At 36.6% G+C, this 17621-nt stretch overlaps 1 protein-coding gene across 1 annotated transcript in view; it reads left to right on the top strand.

Moving 5' to 3' along the window:
* HIBADH (3-hydroxyisobutyrate dehydrogenase) overlaps positions 1-17621 on the top strand; it is an 86442-nt gene that overhangs the window by 12584 nt on the left and 56237 nt on the right. Inside the window, exons 3-4 of the mRNA XM_041411549.1 lie at positions 203-312; positions 2722-2843. Of these exons, the coding sequence (XP_041267483.1) occupies positions 203-312; positions 2722-2843 (232 nt within the window). The remainder of the gene's footprint in view (positions 1-202; positions 313-2721; positions 2844-17621) is intronic.

Genomic DNA, 17621 nt, shown 5'->3' with positions numbered 1-17621 from the left:
AGGAGATCCTTTTCATTTTTTTTTATTTTTCTGTTGCTGGATCCAAATAACCAGTATTTTCGTTAGGAGAGCAGTTTTTCTTGTATTTTAATTTTTTACCTAGCTTAGTTGTGACCAGTGCATACTAAAACCAAACTCATCAAACATTTCTTTTTCAGAAGTGTGTAAGCTTATATTGTTTTTGTTTTTTTTTCTTTAAAAGGTAACGGAATCCCCAGCAGACGTAGCAGAAAGAGCAGACAGAATTATTACCATGCTGCCTTCTAGTCCCCATGCAAAAGAAGTTTACACAGGAGCAAATGGAATTCTAAAGTAAGACTTTTTGTAGTTTGGAGAATTTCCACTCGTACTCAGGGTTTGTCTGATGATTGCTGTTGTAACTCTTCCTGTGCCTCCAGGGCACTTAATTCAATGTTCTCTGTTCTGTCACTATTGATATTTCTAATTATATAAGTTCTCTCATACAGTGCCGCTTTTGAATGGCTTTTGGCTAAAGTCTTTATTTTATTTTCAGTAGAATTATAATTTTTGTGCATTTCAGGCAACTTAGCTATTATCTGCCTTTTCAGTTGCATGGTTCTTTTGCCATCATGTATCATGCTCACGTACAGCTAGAATATTTGCTGGCAACAATTATTTGTTCAATACTCTTTTCTTTAACTTGAAATCCTATAAATTAAATGTGTCTTATGTTGTTAAAGTGTATTAACATAGAATAGCTGAAAAAACTTTCTTGATTTCTACTCTTATTATCTGTTTGTTACAGAAAAAAATACTTAATCATTTTGTTTAATGTGAAACGGTGTTTTTTAACTTTTGTGGAGGGATTTCCACTGAGCCTTATATCCATAGTCTGCAGAATTCTAATGCTCTGAGTTTTTGAACTTGCCAAATCAAAAAATATGTATAGTTTAAAAATCTGTTGTAGCTACATATGCACTGCTCCTGGCAGGTTGACTGAGGCTACTGGATACCTCTGAGGATCGTGTAGACTCTTAAGAGCTATCCAAGTAAATAAGGTAAAGGGAAAAAAAACATACCGAAGACAAAAGTACAGTAGATTATAAAAAAAATTATGATCAAAAATTATTATCAAAAATTATGAAATTATTACCTTTTAAAGTATTGATTGTACAATATTAGGATGCAGTGATAAGGAAATGGAAGTGGAAGGGGGGATTTCTGTTGTACTTGTTATATAATAGTTGATTCTTTCCCTTATTGTCTGTAGTTTAATTCCTCGTAAGGTAGGAGCGAGATCTAAGTATTTATAGCTTAGACCCTTCAGGGAAGGTGGGTAATAGGATCAGCCCCACAAAGCTCAGGAAACAGTTGTGGGAGAACTGCACCCGTGATGGCAGTGGTTTGAAGAACTATTGGCAGTACATACTGATACAGTACAGCCAGTAAATCTCTTGAGTACATAGAAGTGGGAAATCCAGCAGGAAACAGAGCATGTGGAAAGCAGTCTCTGCTGCTGCAGTTTCTCAGCCTCTGTGTTAAGAGAAGTGTAATTTGGCAGTAGTGAATAATTGTGGCTCTGAGTGAGCTGGTCCTTACTGATTGGTTTGATTTTCATAATTTTCTGAAGCTTTTAAAGCTTTACAGAAGAAAACCTCAGTAATGTGAAGTGTTTAAAGGTTGAGTTAGTCATCCCACTGTGTTACCAAGGAGCCTGTGCCACTGTGCCTTCTTCTGAACATAAAGGGGAGATGATGTAGTACCTTATCTGCTGCATTGGTTTTTGTTTGCATGTGTTCAAACTAACTGCAGCAGCACAAGGGGATGAGTTTTGTGTATGTAGCACTGTTTGACTCTGGAGTTCCAGTAGGGTCACAATGTATATATATGTTGAAAGACTATTTCCAGCAACCTGAGTAATTCAATTAAGTGAAATCCACTGTACTGCCAACAGCATGCAGTGGATCTCTTTATCTGTCATGAGTTGCTTTAAATGGGACACGTTTTTATGACTGAAAAATTCTGGTGTTCGATTTCCTGGTGATTGCTGGTCAGGTGGACATGAAATCATGGTGCAGTTCAATGGAAAGAGGAATAAAAATCAAATTTTTTGTTGTGGAGGGCATGAAAAAAGTTAACATTTTTTTAAATTTCAAAAATTTTTATCATGTTTTTTAATCAAATAAAGAGCTTTCTGTGATCTGCAGTTTGAAATACAGATCTGCCTAAATGTACTGGCTATCAGTGGGAAAACATTTTTCTCCATGCTTCACTTCAAATCTTCAGTGAGCTTTTTTGGTTTTAGTTAGGGTCTTTATGGAGAACAAATTGTAGAATGATTAAAAGAATGCAGTCAGACCATTCTGATATAAGAACTTAAGATACTGTATATATAAAAAGAACATTTTATTGTTATATATTAAACTTTAGGCTGCATCAGCAGTTGCTTAGAATGAATCTTTGGTGATCTCTATATTATATAGTGCTCAACTTGTGTGATGGAAGATTCTCCTAGTGCAACCTTTTTGCATATTTTTTTTAATAGTGTTTAGAAAAACATAATTTTTTGTGTTCAGCTGTTATTGGGCTTTGAGTGGTTCAAAGCTGCAGTATGCATACTGAGCAGATCTTGTTCAATAAGGTTTAAAACTTCATGTTTACTAGTGTACCAAAATATGTCTGCACATTTGTCATGCCAGTGTGATGGTAATATCTTCTGAAAATAATAATTATAATTATAATAATAAATCTTTATTTTAGGAAAGTGAAGAAAGGCTCATTGCTAATAGATTCCAGCACTATAGATCCAGCAGTTTCAAAAGAATTAGCCAAAGCTGCTGAAAAAACGGGAGCAGTTTTCATGGATGCCCCAGTTTCTGGAGGTAAGTCTTCATTAGCAGTTTACCTCATATTGGACAAGTTGTCTGTGTCTTTGTTTGCAGTTTGTCACCAATTTGTACCCTTGTTGCTGTAAGTTTTTCTTTGCTATATGTACAGTACTCTGTTTTGTTGTTCAACTGCATTACAGATATGTAGAACAGGAGTATTTTTAGGATTTAGGAGTATGTTTTTGGAAACAACTTGGAGAAACAGCTTTCTTGGGTATGGTACAGTGGTCCTTTTAATTTAACTTCTTTCATAAAGCTGCATTTTTATGCAGTTACTCACATTCCTTTAGCCTCCATCTGTTTATTCCTGTTAGGGAAAAACTGGTTGTCATTAAGCAGTTCTGTTGCTTTTTCATTAATTAAAAAGGAAATAATGAAGTGAGGAATATAAGATTTCTTTATCAAAAGAAAACAGAGATTTGTCTGGTTTTATAACAACTAAAGAAAGCGGGTGATAATTGTCTATTCTTAAAAGTTACTAACTATTGATCTCTGAGTATTTAGTCTCTTCTAAGAAATAATATAAGAGCAGGGAAGACTTCTCAATTTGTGGACAGAGGGCAGCAAAAACATAAAATTAATGTTTTGAAAACAAAACCATAACAGGTCATTTGTATTGTTGAATTCTTCTCCAAAACACCTAGAATTAGAAGGTGAGGAAACCTTATTTTTTGTAGGAAAATCCTGAGGTTTTACAATCTGGTCTAAAAATTAATGTAACTCACATTTTGAGAATTCTTTATTTTCCTGATGAATATCAATGATGAGCAAAAACTGTCAATCAATCTGTTTAATTTTCAACTGGGGACTAAGGCAGGATTTGACTACATACTAGAAGCCAAAATTTTCATCCAAATTCTATTGTGAACAGAAAGTAGGCAGATCCAGGTAGGTGATACTGGAGAATATAATGGAGAAGACAAGATTCTTGCTTCACAACCAAAATGTTAGTTCTCCTTTATAAAGCTAGATACCTAATCAGCCTGGGAAGAAAAAACAAAGAAAATTGTATTGTGGGCAGATTATGTATCTCTCCAATCCTTCTTTTTAAATACAGCATGGCTTTTTGCTTATCAGTTGGGCAATTCTGACCTACTGCTATGTTGTTTTCTTCAATCCCTTTCTTCCAAGTGTGTTATTTTCCTGAAGGAATTCTTTACCTTTTAGAAATGTCTGTAATTTATTTTCATATTTAAGTTTTTGGTGTAAGGCTGACTATAACTACAAAGAAGAAAAGGAAAAGTTTTGATTCCGAAGGAACTTTAGCTACTTAGGGGTTTTTATTCCTTGAGAAAAAGGTAAGGCCAAGACAGAGTTAATATGATAACATATAGCTGACTAGTATGAATACAGATGACTTTTTTGGTGTTAGTGTTTTATCTGAATGGTGACTAGTGTCAGTTACAGATTGAGGGATATCCTGTATAAGGGAGAAAGAATACACTTAACTTTCTAGTCCTTAATGTATTTGTGAAGCCCAAGGAGTGCTCTTTTGTTTAAAGTGTGTACTTGCTAGAAATATGGAGAAGTTAGGTCTGTTGGGAAAAAAACCTTTAATGCTATGCTTTGTTATTTCCATCTTTCAGTACCTAACTCATCAAGTCTTTGGGGTATTTTTATATGTCCTGACTGCATTGTTGGCCTTCAGACAAAACACTAAATGGAGAAGTATGCTCGGCTCTCTAGAAATTGGCAGGCACTATGCTGTTGCTGTGCAATGCAATAGAGTTGGCAGGAGTTTCAAGGAGAGTGTTGGTGAGACATAGGGAGGAGGAAGAGAAAGCAGCATGCCTGAACTGTCCTCTTTAGAGCTGTCTGTTTACTAGCTGTTATTGGCAGACAACTCCACTTGTGTTTTTAGGTATTTGGGTGTTGCCTGATGTTAACATTCATCTGCACTGTGAACAAATTCACAAACTGAGTAATATTTTGAAAATTGCTTTGTCTGTAAACCCTAGGGAGAGAGAGCAGCGATTTTAATCCTGTTCTGACCTTGCAAATGAAGAATCTTTGGGCCTAGCATTAGGGCCAGATTTTAGTGGCTTGTTTGCAGTCTTGCCCCCAAAAGATTCTTTCTCTTGATCTTTTCCAGATGGACCTGCATGCCAACTTAATGCTGTCTTCTTCATATGATTGGCCTACAGCATTTACTTGCAGCTTACAGTCAGGACCCGTTAAGTAGAAGTTGATGAACCAAGTCCTTATAGTATTATTCTGTATTAAGTGACTTCAGAAAATACTTCTCATCCTCATGGTTGCATGCAGATTATGCTGCTAATGCTGTCTAGAGATAGCAATCGCTTTAGCCTGGGATTAGGATCTCTTGCAGGTCCACATGAGAAAGTTGTGTCATGGTTCCCAGTGCTGCCCTGGTTTGTGGCCTCTTTGTGAGCATGGGACAAATGGGGAAACATCTTCAAAATCCATGTATTTTTGTTTGTTTGTTTGTTTTAATCTAGACAGGAAAACTATCTCTTTGGAAAGGTTGGGTTCTTCATCTTTGTATGTATAAAAGTATTTTAAGGCACACATTATCTCAGAAGCATATTTAAAACTGACTTCTGTTGGCACAAGATTCTACTGGCTAAGTACAGGATCTAAATTTAGCCTTCAAGAATTGTGTCAAAATTGTCCTCCCACTGATTTCAGTAGAAGTATGATACAGATTCTCGCCTCATAATCCAGAGATAACTTCACTAGCGTCTTCACTGTGAAGTCTGTTGTAATAGTTCTCTTTCTTTAAGTCAGTATACAAGATATTCGTTTCCCAAAGTATACTGGAGGATTTTTTTTTCTTTATTTCTAATGTAATTCTTTCTATGTTGTAAGCATTGTTAGTGTTCAGATACAACCTTTTCAACTTCTTTCCCCTTCCACCAACTATTACAATTTTATCAACTCTGTATCTGCTTAAAATACATTGTAGTGCATTCTACTGGAACTTCACAAAAAGATGTGTCAACTTGATTTGTTTTTCTTGTTTTGGGGTATGAAAAAAGGCTTTCAACTCTTTTGTAAGTCTGGTTCTTTAAGATATGATAATGACACTTCAGATCTTCCTTCCTCCTCACTGTATCCTTCAGACAAGAGAGTAGTCAGTTAAAAAGTCAGACTGCTAATTGTTAATAACAGCTGTCATAAAGAGAACTGTAGTCATGCTAAAATGGTAAAAAAGAGTAGAATAAATATTTATTTTTTAGAAACTGTGCATTGGAGGTGGCCAGAAGAGGTTGTGGTTTCTATTCCAGCTGTCATTTCAAACTGTTTCATTTTATAGTACTGCTTCCATAAACTTCAGCTGATCATAAAGTGATGGAAACAGTAGTAGTAGTAACACTGACAAGACTTCAGGTCACTGATAACGTGAAGTACTATGTGAGTCCTTGAGGGGTGCATTGCAGACTTATTCCCTGAATGGCCAGATCTCTACTTAATATGGAGCAAAGGAAAAAAAAATAATTAGAAACACTCTGAAACATTCTGGAGATATTTTATTTTATTTATTTTATTTCAAAGAGCAATATATTTCAGAATACCAGATTTTTTTCCCTTTTTCTTACAAAGGGCACTTTCCTAAAATAGGACAAGTGAGTTATGTGTTTCTCTTACTTGACCACTGAAGGCACTTAGTGTTGTGCCTTTTCCAAGGGAAGCAAAAGAGTTAAAACTTTATGCACACCAATATTTGCAAAGATTATTTGAAAGACTCATTCAGACTAGACTAAATAATAGGTAATAGGAATGAGTAGTTCAGACTTCTTGTAAATTCTGTTGTAATAAAGATGCATAATTAATATCTTTGCCGGAATTAAACTGATTTAATAGACCTGTCTTTGTTGGGGAGCCTTGGTAGAGCTCCTTGAACTGGCTTCATTAAGTTTTGTCTGCTTTGTTTCTTTAGCTTTGTGCACCTTTAGAGAAGTGCAATCTTATGACTTCATGGGAGAGGAAGAGCTGGTGGGTTAATTCAATGTCTCTAATTTGAGGCATCATGTATTTTTTATATAAACACAATGAATAAAATAAGGACTGTCCTGAATTTGGTGGTATAGAGGTTTGGTGTAATTTTGGCTTTCTGGTCTGGTAATGCAGTGATTGGATCTGTTAGGATCCTTGAAACACTATAAAGATAGGGCAGGTTCATGAATTTAGAACTAATAATTCTGACCTATCCCCCTCAATAGCACATGTTCTTGTTGGCAAGGAAAAACATCTAAAGTCATAGTAGTATTTGCTCCATTATTGTTTCTGGATTTATGTTTTTATGCTTTATTTTTAAAGCCTAAAAGTGTGTGCTCAGAATGGCCACAATGTTCTCTGTGTTCCTGGTACACTTTTACCTCACTTGCTTTGCTCTTCCTCAGTCACTATATGCCTTGTGTAATTTTTTTTACTTTCCATCTTTACTTTACATCTTTCTTAATTTCTCTGTTTACATTTTTTGCTGAATACATTGGATCATATTCATTTTTTGCAAAGTCTGTGATTTAGGGATGGTAGTAGAAATTACAATGTACAACCTTAATACTAAAGGTAGTGTGAAAAATATCACAAGTTATTCTGAAATTTAGATGAGAGAAAATAATGCAGAAAGTAACTGATGACAAAAAAGGGAAGAATTGGCTGAACTGATTTAAGGAAGCTGAAATGAGGATGAAGAAGTATTTTGAAATCTGAGATGCCTAAAAAGCTTCTGATTTCTAATAACTTATGGTTTAAATTGTATAAAAATACTTGTCTGTCAAAATAAAGCTAGTTTAATAGATCTCTTTTGTTGGAGAGAAGAAAGAACTGAAGATCTTGAAAATCTTATGCATTGGTAAAATGTATATTTTGACACAGGGAGGGGAGGAAGTATAAAGCATGTGCAAATATCACTGTGTTGGCAGCAGCTGTTGTTTCAGAAGAGCTAGGTAGTATACTTACTTATGTGCTGACTTTGCAAGGCTATTTTTCTTCTGTAAGTCTATTATGCCTTTTACATTTTCTATAAAATAAAATAAAAGGTACCAGAAGGTAAGGAGGAATAAACAGATTTGTTGAGAGTCTCATCTAAAAATGTTCACTGGGGTGGAGACAACAATCCTACAATGACTAAAAGGGTGGAATAAATTATTTTATTAAAGCATATTGTATATTTTGGCAATAAAATTGTGTGTAGTCTGGCCAAATAGTGACCAATGTGGAGGGAAACATATCTGTCTCCATTTATTCGAAGGTGTAAAGATGAGTTATTCAGGCTGGCTCGATGGGACATAACCAGGAATAATAGGCTGGAAATCATTAAGGAAAGAAAAATGCATGCCGTGTCTACCAGGAAAAATGTCCTAACGACATTCTTCATACACTGTGGAATAATTTCCAAAGGAGATGGTTGAAGCCAAATATCTCAACATGCTTTAAACGGTACTGGGCAAAGTGCTAGGAACTATTCTGTAGGGAAAAATCTACGACTGGCAGGAGGTTGGCTACATGATCTAATCGGTCTTTTCCATCTCTAATGTCTACAATCCTGTTGTGTTCTCACACATGGTGTTCAAAAACAGTTAAAGGAAAACTGTCCAGATGGAAGTTAGAAATCCCTGTGGCACTCTTTGAAAAAGAGTAAGGAATAACTGCAGAGTTAGAGCCAACATTCCTTCTCTCAGTAAAAATGGTTCTAATATTCACGGCTGTATGTGAGCTGTTACCACATTCCTAATAACTGCTCTGTTTGTTTGTGGTTACTTTAATGCTAGTATCTGCCTCTTCCTGTCAAATGTTCTGAGATACCCAGAGTAAGAATGATCTATAAATGCCAGCCTGTCATAAGTCCTAGGGAATAAAAGTTAATTTACTATAATTTTTTAAGTTTTGATTGCTTCTCTTAGGGAATGTTTAAAGTTAAGGGGTTGCAGGTGGTGTTTGACAACGTTTCTGGAATGAAGTGATGATTTTGAAGCTTTATACTAAGTTTCTTTTGGTTTTAAACATTCATGGGCTTCTTTTTCTCTCTTTTTGTTCTTTCAATCGAGTGCCTTCTTCAAAGTGTGTATTTTTCACGTAGTCAAAAAAACCTAATGTGATTCCCGTGCTTTTGGGACAGTGGGGATGATGAGCACCAGACCTTAATAATCCCCTGACTCCATATGAGTCTTAATTCTGCGCTGTGCTAAATGTGGATGATGCACATGTCAGTAGTGAGCCCAGCACCAGGCACACCAGAGCAGGAAGTCCGGACTGGAAGGGAGTGCACAGAGTAGACTGGGAGTGAGTGCCCTGTGCCTGCAGTGCCCATCACCATGGGGACAGCCCCACCAGCTACGAGCCTTGGAGGTGCCGCTGGAGAAAATGCAGTTTTCTGTGACTGCTGATGAAAAGCAGTTATACTTGTAATTCAGTGTTGCCTTAAACAGATTTTTTCAGTCTGTGTGTGGAATTCTTGTTTGTTGGGGAAAAAAATAAAAGTCCATAGAAACCTGACTAAATGGTTTCAGCTGGAATAGAGTTAATTTTGTTCCTAGTAGCTGGTACAGTGTCGGGTTTTTTGTTTTAGAATGAGAATAAAGTTGATAACACATTGATGTTTAGTTGTTGCTAAGTTGTGCTTACTTCAAGTCAAGGACTTTCAGTTTCCCATGCTCTGTCAATAAGGAGATGCACATCAAGCCAGAAAGGAGCATTGCCAGGACAGCTGACCTGAACTGGCCAAAGAGTTATATTCCTTTGATAGAACTCATATAGCTCAGTATATAAACTGGGGGAATTGCCTGGGAGGGGCTGATGGCTGCTCAGGAATGGGCTGGACGTTAGTCAGGTGGAGCAACTGTATTGTGCATCACTTGTCGTTCTTGGGTTTTATTTCACTCTTCTTGTTGCCTCCCTTTTCATCACCATTTTAAAAAGTATTATTCATATTTTTATTGATATTATTGTTATAATTATTATATTTTATTTCTGTTATTGAACTGTTCTTATGTCAACACATGGATTTTACCTTCTTTTATGTTTCTCCTCTTCATCCCACTGGGGAAGGGTGAGGGGTGAATGAGCGAGTGGCTGCATGGTACTTCTTTGCCAGCTGGGGTAAATCACAACACTTATTTAAATGGACTGGGCCACTGAAGATGTGGCATAACATAGAATTACATGTCTTATTTTGTCTTATTCCTCAAGGGAGATCTGCAGATCTTACACTAGACAAGTGGAAAGAAACATTAACATCCTAAGTGTCTGAACCGTAGGAGTCATCTAAGATCTTAGCACACATTTGTGCAAACTGCTCTGTGTTGAAGAGCACACAGCCCTTTAAACACTTTATCTAAAGGAGCAAAAAAGAAAAGAAACAAACCCACATGGACTAAATTTTGCAGGCAGGGACGGCTAACTTTGACTTGTAGTGCAGGCCTTTGAAAGTAAATCACTTGTTGATCCCCTAAAGAACTAAATCCAGGATGAGTAGGAATGAAAGCTGATCTTGTATTGACCCCCATCTGGATGATGCTAGTATTCTGGGTTCTTTGTGTTTAATTTTTAAAGTCATAGTGATGAGTTGGCTTAGTATTGGGTTTATTTATGACAATATTTTCCTATGATCCGGAGCCATTCTAAGTCACTGGATCATTGCAGAATGTTGCCTTGTAGTGGATAACATTTTTATGTTTTGAAAAGATTCTTAAGTTGTGCGAATAAAAAGGGGGAGAATGTTCTAGCAGAAGTAATCCCTCTGCACTTCAAACAAATACCTGAAAATTATTCCATATTTGCAGTGTTTCGTGTCGTACTGCCCATTGTGAGACAATTCAGTAGATTGAGCTTTCGTGCTTAGCAGAACAGCTCCTGGTTAATCCACAGGGAGCACATAGAAATACCAAGATTTCCTAATTCTTCTTCCTTCAACCACATTTTAAAAAACCATGGTTTGTATCATGAAATAAAACAGTAAGGGAAAGAGTATTGCCTTTTACCATTAATAATAAGCATTTAGAATCCAGCTGTCAGCATACAAACTATTCAAATGTTCACCTTTTGGTTTGTCCGACAGTATTCAGATCTGTTGGCTCGCCACTTCAGTCTACTGAAAAGTGGAGGACAGAATGGTCTTGCAGTTCCAGAGCTGCAGAAACAGATTTAACTAACTACAGTTCTCTTCATGCCAAGCACAACGTAGGACCTGAAGTGGGAAAAAAAATATTTACTGCACTGTATTTGACTTTTAATTTTAACCCTTAAAATTTGGTTCTTATTTTACTTCCTGTAGTTTTGCTGGGAAAAAATCCCATTGTGTGGGATTTCCTAAACCTTATACAGCTTTAACTGGTATCTCTTTGTAAGAGAAAATTAAGAGATGGCTTGATAGGTACAAAGTAATGTGTGGAAATGTTACCCTGATGCCATACCTTCAGTTTCGATTCCTGGTTCTGTAACCAGTTGTGTTTTAATTATTCTGTGTTGTGTAAGAATGTTAAATTATTTGTGGGGAAATGGGGGGAACAGTGTGAAACACCGTGGAACACTTTAAACTCTTTCTGTATTTTAAGCTACATAATGATTTGATAGTATGTTGTTTGTCCGCTGGTAAACTAATGGGGTTAAGGTTTATTTTTTAATGGGAAGCTTAGAAAATTGTCAGGAATGCTAATCCGACGTTTGCTTTATTTAATGAGTTGCTGCAAACTGTGTAAGTTCCTAGTTACTCAGTAACCATATAGTTTAACCATACGCAGTAAGAAATGTGCATTTTGGCTGTAATTTTGTTTTCAATCCGTGTTTCTGTTGCTTTCTGAGAATGTATGGTGGGAATGTGTGGCTTGTGGCTCTTAGTGTGTTTGCCACAGGGAGTACAGGGAAAGTCACTGACTTTTAGCTTTGGCTGAGGAGCATACTGCTTGTGTTTCATTTGTGTTAGATTTCTTGGGTTTGCTTAAAATTGTGGGTTTCATTGTGAAACTAACATGGAGGTAATCTGTAGAGACATATGACTATACATAGTTAGCTGTTCCAACTTGCTTGATTTCTGAGGTCCAGCATTTTTCTGATCAAATTACTTCCAGAATTGCTACAATTGCTAGTCATCTGAAAGCAGTATTTGGTAGCAGCTAGATGCTTTTTGTATTGAATAAGGCACTTTATGTCCCATGTACAGGAAGAACAGCAATTTCCTTCCTCGTTTAAAAGTTGAAGGGCTGGAGAAAGGAACGTTCAGTAGGTTATCAGCATGTGAAATGCTGTTGTGGTAGAGACCTATATAGTTAGAGCAAACTAGGAGTGTGTCTAACTTTCCTCTTTCTGCAGATGCTCATCTTAGGATTTATATTAGTGGAGAGTTAGGGGTGAGGCTGGGGCAGTGGTAGGCTTTTGTAGCGGAAGCACTAAATGAGAAACTGATGTGAATTTGGCAAGCAGGAGAGTTCCTGAGATAGAGCATCCTCTTAACAGCCTCAGCCTAAGTCTTGGCTGCCTCGGAGGGCTCCCACCCTGTCCAAGATGGAAGTTCCTGCAGAGAGCCCTAATAGTATCTCTCCCTGCCTCAAAGAATCATTTTAAGGCATGGGACTTAACTGCTATGAAACAATGCAACAAATTCCTCCCAGGACCAAAATGAACATACTTGATCACCTAAATGCATCATTCCAGTTGCAGAACAAGCTGGACTATAGAAAAGCATTTCTGTTAGTAGTGCAACAACTGGCACACCTATTAAAGAAGTTGGTTAATCTGTTACTATTTGGTCATTGGTACTTTTTTCCCACTTTATTAATCTGCTTAGCAATTCTTAACACTAAATGTGACTATGTGCACTTAGTATGTTGTTTTCTTTAGTAGACAATTACACCAATCTTGAATGGAACAATTTTTTGGTTACTGGGGTAAAGGAATCTTAGGAGATTGAAACAGTAGGCAGCAAAGCTTGTTAAGGAGTTTTTTATTTTACAAGCCCTCAAGAATTCAGAATATGGCTTGCCTACTACTTTAAAAAGTCCAAATGTCCTTATAGACTCCATTTCAGAGCCAGCATCAAATCTGTGCTATACTTGTCTAAAAATCCAAACATGCACTCTTGGCTGTTACTGTTTACTGAATCAGAACCCTACTGTTTCTACTTGCACTGTATCTAATTTATCGTAAGTGACCGCAAAAACTAGAATTATTTATGTGTTGGCACCTAACAGCTCCACTATAGTTAAGGGTCTGTTGGCATTTCCATTATAAACCTTCCTTTGAGAGGTTTATAACTTGGTGGTTTTACTTTTGCTTCAGGCTCAAATGTGCCATTTTCATCTAAGCACAAATTCTTCTACAGAATCTCATTTAAATCAGTTTGGCCATTATTTATTTTAGAGTGTGTATGTTGGGGAGTGGAAGGGAATGCAGTATTTAATTTTGGTTTCAGAAGCTTTTTGGTCAGACTATATAATGAAAGAAAAATGGTGCTTTTTATTTTAATTTGTAGGGACTTAAACCTTCCTTGGATTTGTTGGAGTTACTAAGCGCATGCTTTTTCAGGTTTCTGCCAATGCTCACATGCAACACATCCACTCCCACTCGTCCACCCACCCATCTCGCCTGCCCCTGCCCAATGACATGCTTTGAGGAAGCATCTCCAGGCTTCTGGCAGAGAAAGCTTTTTTGGGGAAGTGGATGAAGTAACATACAATGGGTGTCCTGTTGAGAGGCCTTAGGCCAACCAGTCCAACCGAGGAAGCAGATGGAGCTTAATTGGAAAAAGACGGGCTGAGTGCAGTTGTCAGTCAAATGTAACCCTATGTGGTTAAGAGTGGCATTTCCTATGGCTCTGCCATTTCTTGTGGGATCTCTGTAAATTACTACTTGGATGCAGTAATTCTCAGTCTAAACGTGGCATGGGTTGCCATTTTCCCTTGCTCCTGAATGCTGAACCACAGAGGATTTCAACACTTGTTTTAGTCAGAAATTCTTGCCATATTACTCTATTATTATGCTAATTAAATTCTTGCCACACGAGTAATAGGTATCTATAATGCTTCAGTACTAATCATAGCAATGAAGTACCACTGTTCTTTTTGCACAGCAACTTAAGAGTACAAAGAAGGGAAATGGTGTACAGAGAGGTAGAAGGTTTTATTAGACCAAATAATACAGCTGAAAATAGAAAACAAGTTTCTGAGTCAGTTCTTTCACCACATTACACAAGAAGCAGTAAAGTACAATAGTGTTTGTTGGTTTTTTCTTTTGCTATTGAATTACAAGAAAAAGCTAGTCAATGGAAAACAAAGTAGGGAGAGAATATGTGGTTTGGCAGCTTCTTGGGTACTCGTCCTTTTGGGATCTTTTTATTTCAGGTAACGCATGCAGATTACTGATTGGACAGACAAGTAATGAAAATGCTTTGTTATATTTTGTCTTCTGTTGTATTAGCAAAAAGTAAAAGGGAAGCATGAGTATAATTATGGCAGCAGATACAAACAGCTTTTTGCACCATAAAACATTAGATCCCATTGAAGTATTTGAAAGTCTTCTCCATCTTGCTTCCCCCTGTCTAATTCCAGAGGTTAATGAATTCATAGGTCAGGCATTCCAAATCTTAAAAGTTTTAGGAACAACTAATTTTAAATTTTATTGGTCTCTTTTTAGTTTGTTGGTATTCAGATTTAAAGGCACAGAAGACTAAAAGTTTAGCATTTATTAAAACCTGCAATTTTCAGCTTTGGAACCTGGAAACAGAAGCTTAAATAAACAGCAAATGTCATAAGATGTGATTAGTTGGTTACTATCAAAACATGTTTTAATAACATTTTCCCTGGTATCCCTTTATTGCTAAGAATCAAGAACTATAAGCTATATTCAGTCAAGGCAAAGAAAATCATTAAAAGTACCTTAATAGAACACATCTATAAAGTCCAATTCAGCACATAACACTTAGACATCTGCTTAAGTCTGTGCAGTTGAATGGGAATTTAGTGCAACTTGAAGAGGTGTGTCCTTGTTGTCTGTTAAGTGTCTTACACTACCGAGCTTTTGTCTTTCAAACTCCAAGGTTGCAAAGCACTGTGTAGACATCCTGAGCATGACTTAACTGGACTTTTCATGCAACTATAAGCTAATTCTTTCATTTACTTGGCAATATCCTTCATCACCAACTAAACATACAGGATTTTTTTATTTGGTGTCATCTAAGTTCAAGGTTTTATTGTTTGCTATTTCCAGCAGCTAACCTTGTTGATATATTATTTAAACCCTGTTGAAATATAACTTAGTACAATGACTTATACTCCTGTCTTGGAAATGGGACCGTATTGAGTTAAAATGTTTTAGGGTTATTTTCAAAGCACATCTGTAAACATGACCTTGAAACAGAACTAAGTATTTAGGCTTTGCAAGTTGTTACATCTCATTACTGCTCTTTTTCTCTATCTTCAACGCAGCAATGGCTGACTCACTTTAAATTGTGTCCCTCACTTCCTAACCTTCTAATTGAAGCAGAAATAATGTCCATTTTTCTTCTCCCTTCAGCAGTAGGAATACTGCTGTTTCTCATGAGGCCAGAGCTGGGAGTGAGCATTCTTGAATCTCTATCCCTTTATTCTCTATCACATCCACACTGGCGATGAAATGAGACACATTTTCTAAATTCAGTGTGTTGCTCTGGATTTCCAGTGACAAAATAAGTCAATTCTTCTTTCCCATCGAAATACAGTATTTTGGTGGGAAAGGAGAATTGGAGAAGGTTTATTATATGAAAGTTACTTTTCTGTAAGTACATGGCATGGATTGCAGTTTCAAAGGAGTGTTTCTTTTACTGATGAATGATTTTAGCAAAGAGTTTTAACTGTTCCGAATGCTGGTGTAAGTTTTTGAAACCACTGAAACTTTGCAACTTTGTCAAGAATTAACTGGAACATGCCCCTGTACTAAGAAGGTAACTGCCTGCATTTGGTCACCTCTGTGTGTTGCTTCAATTGGATTGAACTTCCAAAGCTGATGTGTTTTTGGAGGTCAATACCACCTGAATACCATAGAACTCTGGAGCTAATTTGTACAGACCATCATTACGTTGCCTCCCCAGTCAGATACTTCGTAGGGAAGCCAAGAAATTTAATTGTTGCAATGAATATGTATTTACTGTGATGATAGAACTCCATAGGTTTTATGGATTTAAGTAAACTGCCTGGAAATTAAGCTTTGGGAGGGAAAAAATAAGCTGCAAAAGTCACAGTTCAGCCATGGAGGCCCTATTTGTTAGTGTTGGACATGGGCTTTCACATTTTTCTTTTCCTTAAAAAACAGACAAAAGTAAACAAACTAAAAAAATGTCCAGAAAGTTGTAAATATGCTCCCAAAAATTTGTATTTTAATTTTCATATATTTGTGAAAACCTCTGAAATTTTTCCCAGTACTTAGGAATTGTTAATATTGGCTCATAACTTACCTGTGTTTTATTGTACATGTGCACTATACAAGGATTTTCAAAAGTGTACAAGTGTTTCAAAACTTTCAAAACTGTCCTGTTAAGTTCAGTGGAGATTATTTCAAAAAATAAAACCTGTGGCTAAAATCTGAAGTTACAGGACTAAGACATACAATAAATCTGGTGTATTTAACTGATGATAATTAAAATGCTGTCAACAAATTTAAATAACTGCTGCTCCTTCCTCCTTATATTGACTCCATGTACAGCTCAGTTAGCAGCAATTTCTTAGTCTGAGCTTCTTAATGAGCAGAAATGTTTCAAAATTAGTTTTTGTGGACTTTTTTCTTGCTTTCCCTGGTACTGTATTATATTTCACACCTCTTATTCACGAAGAAATGTAAATAAGGATCTAATTACAGTTCTTCGCTTAGTACTAAGCCCAATACTTGCCATAAGGTTTGTCATAAAGTTTTCTTTTCTCTGCTTTGCCATGACCTTAATTTGACCTAAAATTTCTATAGGGATTGCAGTGGCTTAGGCTCAGAAGGGTCCTTGTCTGTCATTTGGTGGCTGCTTGATGTGTGTGTGTTTTGCATGACATCACAGTGTCTGTACTATTAGTTTCTAACAAAGACAGAACTAGTTCCACATGTTTTAATGGACTTTGCACTAATCTGCTTCCCTATACTCAGTGGAGTGGCAGAAGCATCTAAAGACACGGTGTTCCTCTTTTTGAACAATATACGCTGGAAATGCAGTAGGTTTAAGATATCACTGTCTGTTTCATTAGAAATCCATTTAAAATACTAATCATGATCCATGTTTCCTCATTCTTTCCACATTTAGGGTGTTACCTGTGTTTGGAATAGCCAGCTGTCTCAAACACTATCCTCATTTTTAAAGGAATAAGAAGTCTTGGCAGACACTGGAACAATTAATTAGCTTTTTCAGCCAAGTCAGGTTAGGAAAGTATTTTGTGGGGAGGGGGCCGGGAGGAGGGGAATACAAATCCTGGTTTCAAGTTTGACTTCTATTAACTCTTTAGAATGGTAGTCAGACTTCTTGCTAAGCACAGTACTCTCCATTTCTGACTAACATGAAATTTATTTAAGAGAAAAGTTTCTAATATACAGGACAAATATGCTTTATTAGAAGGAGTTTCCTGGCACGAGGTGGAAAGTGATAAATCTAAATCATGATGGATTTAAAAATCTCTGAGGTGAAATAAGCATTAGAATATGTATTAAAGAAGTCTAACCTCCTCTAGTATGTATGTTTAGAAAAGAATGAGGAAGCTGGCATCTGAGGCACAGGATGATGATATCTTCCTGTTGAGTTAGAATAAAATATTTCCGTGCTGGACTTGCTCACCACATTCAACATCTTGACTTATCCACGGATGC

This window comes from Onychostruthus taczanowskii, unplaced genomic scaffold, assembly GCF_017590055.1.
Source record: "Onychostruthus taczanowskii isolate IOZ18803 unplaced genomic scaffold, ASM1759005v1 scaffold36, whole genome shotgun sequence".
Taxonomy (NCBI): Eukaryota; Metazoa; Chordata; class Aves; order Passeriformes; family Passeridae; genus Onychostruthus; species Onychostruthus taczanowskii.
The sequence above is the reverse complement of the archived record's forward strand: the minus strand, read 5'-3'. Positions and strand labels throughout refer to the sequence as shown.